At 52.5% G+C, this 6,375-nt stretch overlaps 1 protein-coding gene across 5 annotated transcripts in view; it reads left to right on the top strand.

Moving 5' to 3' along the window:
• Positions 1-5,289, top strand: part of LOC310810149 (uncharacterized protein) — a 10,434-nt gene extending 5,145 nt beyond the window's left edge. The window contains exons 8-10 of one of the 5 annotated variants that reach the window (XM_083677815.1): positions 1-1,187; positions 1,254-3,984; positions 4,815-5,289. The exon at positions 1-1,187 is cut by the window's left edge and continues 578 nt beyond it. In XM_083677815.1, coding sequence (XP_083533941.1) covers positions 1-1,187; positions 1,254-3,984; positions 4,815-4,909 — 4,013 coding nt within the window. In that variant the 3' untranslated portion in view covers positions 4,910-5,289. Of the gene's footprint in view, positions 3,985-4,814 lie in introns of all 5 variants that reach the window. The other 4 variants (XM_083677812.1, XM_083677813.1, XM_083677814.1 and 1 more) reach the window with 4 other exon arrangements.
• The last annotated feature ends 1,086 nt before the right edge of the window (positions 5,290-6,375 follow it).

Genomic DNA, 6,375 nt, shown 5'->3' with positions numbered 1-6,375 from the left:
CAAGCATTACCAGTACCACTAGTACTGCCAGACCAGTCCAGACAAGCATTACCAGTACCACTAGTACTGCCAGACCAGTCCAGTCAAGCATTACCAGTAGCACTGCCAGTCAAGTCCAGACAAGCACTACCAGTACCACTAGTACTGCCAGACCAGTCCAGTCAAGCATTACCACTAGCACCGCCAAACCAGTCCAGGTCAAAAGTACGGAAAGCAGGCATCTGATTGGCTATGCAGAGAGCAGATCCAGCAGCAGCTCCGCACAGAATGAAACTCTTGTCGGCAGAGTCGAGACTGGAACCGCAGGCCAGGGTAGAGCTGCTAAAGAGGTCCACACTTACACTATGGGAAGGCTGAGTCTGATGGACCCGGTGTCGTCCGTGACCACAGTAGACGGCGATAAGCACACTGACATCCAAGGGAACACCAGCAGCTGCACAGTGGTAGGAGCTCCAGTTAGCAGCGTAGAGACAACAACAACCACCGTCATCACCACGGTGACGGAAGTGCAGACCAGCGCAGTGGAGGCCCAGGTGAAGACTGAGGAGACTCTGAACAAGGTGGACATGACAGCTCAGATTAGCCGAGATGCATCCGAAATTGACAACACAAAAGGTGCTGATCAGATCACTGATGCCGGTGTTGCTGTTGAGATTATCAGCGTTGAAACAAGCGGTCAGATTTGCAGCACTGTGACTGGGGATCAGGCTAGCCAGGCTAATAGCACAGTGCAGGTTAGCACTGTGGAGACCATGGTGGTGGATAGTAGCGTAAACACCACAGGCCAGGTAAACCTTACAGAGAGTGAGGTAAAGGTGAGCAGTGGGGAGAGTGGGACTGGGATTAGCAGAGTAACTCAGATTACCAGCACTGTTAGTGATGCTGATACCGCAGGCCAGGTGAACCTTACAGAGAGTGAGGTTAAGGTGTGCAGTGGGGAGAATGGGATTGAGACCAACAGTGTTACTGATAATGCACAGGTTATCACAATGGAGGAGGAAGGTAAACTTGTTAGTGATGCAGGCAGCACAGGTCAGGTACACCATACAGAGACTGTCCAGGTATGCCGAGGGGAGAGTGAGATAGGCACTGGCAGTGTAACCCAGACGATCGATACAACACAGATAATCACCATAGAAACAAATGGCGCTGCCAGTCTTGAGGAAGCCCAGATAAAAATGGAGGGGGTGAATCAGACAACCAGTGGTCACTTTGACGTTCGGACAACCAGTGGTAACACTGATGTTCTGAAGACCAGCCCTGAATGTGGAGCGCTGAACATCGTGGAGAGGGTGGTCCAGGTACCCAGTGTAGAAACCATTAGTCATGCAGGCAGTGAGGACATTGGGGTACAGACCTGCTCTTTGGGGGGAGAAGGGGCAGTGACCATCGTAGAGAATAGTGACCAGTCTGGGGTACAGATCTGCTCTTTGGGGGGAGAAGGTGCAGTGACCATCGTAGAGAGTAGGGACCAGGCCATCTGTGAGCCTACAGAGGTTACAATCACCCAAGTGGAGGTCAGAACTGAGGTCTGCGATGGAAGAGACAAAGGCGTTGTCATCATGGAGGGGCAGAGCAGCAGCAGGGAGGTTGGGGTTGACAGAGTTAGTGAAGTAACTGTTATGGAAGTCACAGCTGTGGTTGGTCAGGAGAGCAGTGTTGTGGTTGGTCAGGAGAGCAGTGCTGTGGTTAGTCAGGAGAGCAGTGTTGTGGTTGGTCAGGAGAGCAGTGTTGTGGTTAGTCAGGAGAGCAGTGTTGTGGTTGGTCAGGAGAGCAGTGCTGTGGTTGGCCAGGAGAGCAGTGCTCTGATTGGTCAGGAGAGCAGTGTTGTGGTTGGTCAGGACAGCAGTGTTGTGGTTGGCCAGGAGAGCAGTGCTCTGATTGGTCAGGAGAGCAGTGTTGTGGTTGGTCAGGAGAGCAGTGTTGTGGTTGGTCAGGAGAGCAGTGTTGTGGTTGGTCAGGAGAGCAGTGCTGTGGTTGGCCAGGAGAGCAGTGCTCTGATTGGTCAGGAGAGCAGTGTTGTGGTTGGTCAGTTGACCAGCACGCTGGCAGCAGGGGTGGTTGTGAGCAGCGTCACTGAGAACGCAACGACAGCCTGCCCTGAGGGGACCAGAGCTCAGGTGGACGCTGCAGAGAGTGGAGGCCATGTGAGCTTGGTGGTGACAGATGGTGTAAGAAGCAGTCCACTCAAGATCATTGAGTCAGAGTGTAGCGGTCAGGTGAGCACTGAGACGACTGTAGTCCAGGTGAAGAGTGTGGGGGGCGAGGTTCCCTCCAGCAGTTCACAACACACAGGTCAGATTAGCCATGCTGTACAGATTAACGATACTGGCCTACAGATCAACAACGCTGCACAGATTATCAACACTACGCAGATTAGAGATGAAGTTCAGGTTAGTAACGTTGAGGTAGACAGTACGATGAAGAGTTCCACTGCTGTGGAGACAGGAGTGTCAGAGGTTACAGGACAGAGTTCATCTGTGACAGGAGGGTCAGAGGTTACAGGACAGAGTTCAGCTGTGACAGGAGGGTCAGAGGTTACAGGACAGAGTTCAGCTGTGATCACCAGCGCTGTGACAGGAGGGTCAGAGGTTACAGGACAGAGTTCAGCTGTGATCACCAGCGCTGTGACAGGAGGGTCAGAGGTTACAGGACAGAGTTCAGCTGTGACAGGAGGGTCAGCGAGGGGTGGAGGCAATATAACCACAAGTGTGTTCAGTAGTTTAGGAGGTGGCCATGGGGTCAGTCGTTTAGGAGGTGGCCATGGGGTCAGTAGTTTAGGAGGTGGCCATGTGGTCAGTAGTGTAGGAGGTGGCCATGGGGTCAGTAGTTTAGGAGGTGGCCATGTGGTCAGTAGTGTAGGAGGTGGCCATGTGGTCAGTAGTTTAGGAGGTGGCCATGTGGTCAGTAGTTTAGGAGGTGGCCATGCGGTCAGTAGTGTAGGAGGTGGCCATGCGGTCAGTAGTGTAGGAGGTGGCCATGCGGTCAGTAGTGTAGGAGGTGGCCATGTGGTCAGTAGTGTAGGAGGTGGCCATGTGGTCAGTAGTGTAGGAGGTGGCCATAGTGGACATGTGGTCAGCAGGCCTATTTCAAGCAGCGGAGTGAGACTCAGCAGTGTAGGAAGTGGTAATGTGACAGGTAGTTCAAGTACTGTCCACAGAGAAAGTAGTGCAAGCAGCGGAGGGAGACTAAGCAGTTCAGGCAGCGGAGGGAGACTAAGCAGCTCAGGCAGCGGAGGGAGACTAAGTACTGCAGAGAGCGGAGGGAGACTCAGCAGTCCAGGTGGCGGAGGGAGACTAAGTAGTGCAGGAGGTGCACTGAGGAGAAGTAGTTCCGGAGGGGTGGATGCCCTCAATAGTATAGGCAGTGGAGTGTGGGGGCTCAGTGCCGAGGCGGAGGGGAAGGACGGCATTCCGGCGAGGACCGGACGGTTCAGCAACGAGGGGAGTGGCGAATGGCGGGTGTACGGCTGCAGCAGCGGGCGCATCAGCAGCGCGGCAGGTGGCATGGTCAGCAGCACCGGGAGTGACGGGAAGGGCAGCAGCACCGGGAGTGACGGGAAGGGCAGCAGCGCAGGAGGAGGGAAGAGGATAACAAGTTCCGGGAGCGGCGGCCGCATCAGCATGGGAGGAAGTGGGGGCAGCGGGGGCCGTCTCAGCAGCAGCGGCAGCACGGTGAGGATCAGCACCGTGGGGGGAGGGGGGATGAAGGGCGGCGGAGGAACGTCAGGAAGCGGCGGCCGTCTCAGCAGCGTGGAGAGAGGCGTGAGGGTGAGCAGTGGGGGCGGGAGCAGGGTGATCACCGGAGGCGCTGGACCAATCAGCATCAGTTCTAGCAAAGTGAGCATCCGCAGCACAGGGAGCGGGGGCGGACCCAAACGGGAGCGTATCAGCGTGTGTAAGATGGCTGCCATATCCATCTCGGCTGCGGTGAAGGAGAAGAGTCAGGAGGCCCAGCGGGGTTCCTTCACCACGCAGGTGTCATGTGAGTCACAGACACAGCTTCGCGCCGTCACTCAAATAGAACCCATTACCTGCAGCTGTCTTAGATTCATAATCAATTGAAGGGGAAGAATCATCTGATGCAGGTTGAGTAGATGGATGGATTTCCAGGTAGCTCGCTTAACTCTTTGTCTCTCTCTCTCTCTCTCTCTCTCTCTCTCTCTCTCTTCCTCTCTGCCCCATCCCCTCCCTCCCTCCCTATCTCCCCCTCTCTCCCCCCATCCCCTCCCTCCCTCCCTCCCTATCTCCCCCCATCCCCTCCCTCCCTCCCTCCCCCCCTCCCTCCCTATCTCCCCCTCTCTCCCCCCCATCCCCTCCCTCCCTCCCTATCTCCCCCTCTCTCCCCCCATCCCCTCCCTCCCTCCCTCCCTCCCTCCCTTCCCTCCCTCCCTATCTCCCCCTCTCTCCCCTTCTCTCCCCCATCCCCTCCCTCCCTCCCTTTGTCTCTCTCTCTCTCTCTCTCTCTCTCTCTCTCTTCCTCTCTGCCCCATCCCCTCCCTCCCTCCCTATCTCCCCCTCTCTCCCCCCATCCCCTCCCTCCCTCCCTCCCTATCTCCCCCCATCCCCTCCCTCCCTCCCTCCCCCCCTCCCTCCCTATCTCCCCCTCTCTCCCCCCCATCCCCTCCCTCCCTCCCTATCTCCCCCTCTCTCCCCCCATCCCCTCCCTCCCTCCCTCCCTCCCTCCCTTCCCTCCCTCCCTATCTCCCCCTCTCTCCCCTTCTCTCCCCCATCCCCTCCCTCCCTCCCTATCTCCCCTTCTCTCCCCCCATCCCCTCCCTCCCTCCCTCCCTATTTCCCCTTCTCTCCCCCCAGCCACCAGTCCTCATATCCAGCGCTGGATGACGACAGGTGTGAGTGAGGCGCCTGATGATGAAGTTGGTGATGAAGATGGCTCCGTGCCGTTCTGAGTGGACCCCCCCCCCCCCCCACCCCATCAGTTACAGATAATAATCAATATACACACTGATGCATATTTCCTGAAGACCTTTCAGCAATAATACAATACCTGTTCCTATAGAGTTGTTTTTTGTTGTCATTGAAGTAACACCGAATGTGTCAATGGTTTTTGCTTTTTAGTATTTTCAATTAAATCCTTGAATTACATCTGAATGATATCATACACTTTGGCATGGTGAAGGGGTGACATGTACTTTAATGTGAATGCAGCTTTATCGAAGGCTGTGTTGTATATCATTATATATCAATATATCTGTATTGTATTCTGAACTGCATATGTTGCTTTGTACTCTGTCTTGATAAATAAAGCATACACAATGTTTTATGATGATTCTGGTTATTGGTTATCCTGATGGAGAGTTATTATTGATTGAAATGCAGAGGCTCATCTCTAGGTGCAAGAGCTTTATGTCACCAGAAGGTGGCAGCAAAAACACTTTTCTCAGCTGAAGGAGTGACTGCAGGGCAGAGGCCATGAATGAACACTCAGGCAGTGTTTCATTCCATGAAGTAGTTCGGACCCACCTGACCTCGTTCCCTCCTCTTCAAATAAAATAAAATAAAATAAAATGTTATTTGTCACTTATCGCGTACAGTTGATGACAAGTGGAAAGTTTTGCACAAAACAGCAACAACAATTCAATGATGAATAATAAAAAAAGTGACAATTAAGTGACAACAGTCACTTTCACAGACCTCTGCCTCTCTCTCTCTCTCTCTCTCTCTCTCTCTCTCTCTCTCTCTGCACCTGTATACCTGATCATACCTGTGGTTTTCATAGCTTGTCTTCTGAATGTCTTCCAAGTTCCTTGTTCCTTAACAACATGAGACAGCAGTACAGCCAAATCACACACCCCCCCCCCCCCTCCCCGCCACCCCCACCCACACCTGATGCCGATACCTATAAATAGATTCACATTCTGCTGTAGAACACATCTGTTGAACAACCTTGGTTCCAGTTTAGTGGGACTGCTTCATCAGGCGGCAAAGAAACAGCAGGGAAACTCCAGCAAGAGAAAGTCAGAATGAGTGCACGTGCAGGTAAGACCCTCTGAATCTGAGATGTTCATGGAAAAATGTTTAACTAAACCAAAGTCTCTTGGAGTGTAAAATCATTGTAAGTACCTTACTGGATCCTGGAGACTGCTTTGTTGTTAAAGTAATGGAGATAGAAGGTCTAGATAATGTAATTATTTTATGTGGGAAGTGATTGAGGCTGCAGGTAATAGGTCTGTTAGTCAGAATGGTGGCTCAATGCAGTATATTATTATTATTATTATTATTATTATTATTATTATCATTGTTATTATTATTATTATTATTATTATCATTGTTATTATTATTATTGTACAGTTGTTGTCTTTTGGTGAGCTAATTGTGTTGCCTATCTCTTTTCTAGCCCAGAACAAGGTGGCTT

This window comes from Argentina silus (assembly GCF_951799395.1).
Source record: "Argentina silus genome assembly, chromosome: 9".
Taxonomy (NCBI): Eukaryota; Metazoa; Chordata; class Actinopteri; order Argentiniformes; family Argentinidae; genus Argentina; species Argentina silus.
Note: the sequence above shows the minus strand (reverse complement) of the source record. Positions and strands in the feature narration are given on the sequence as shown.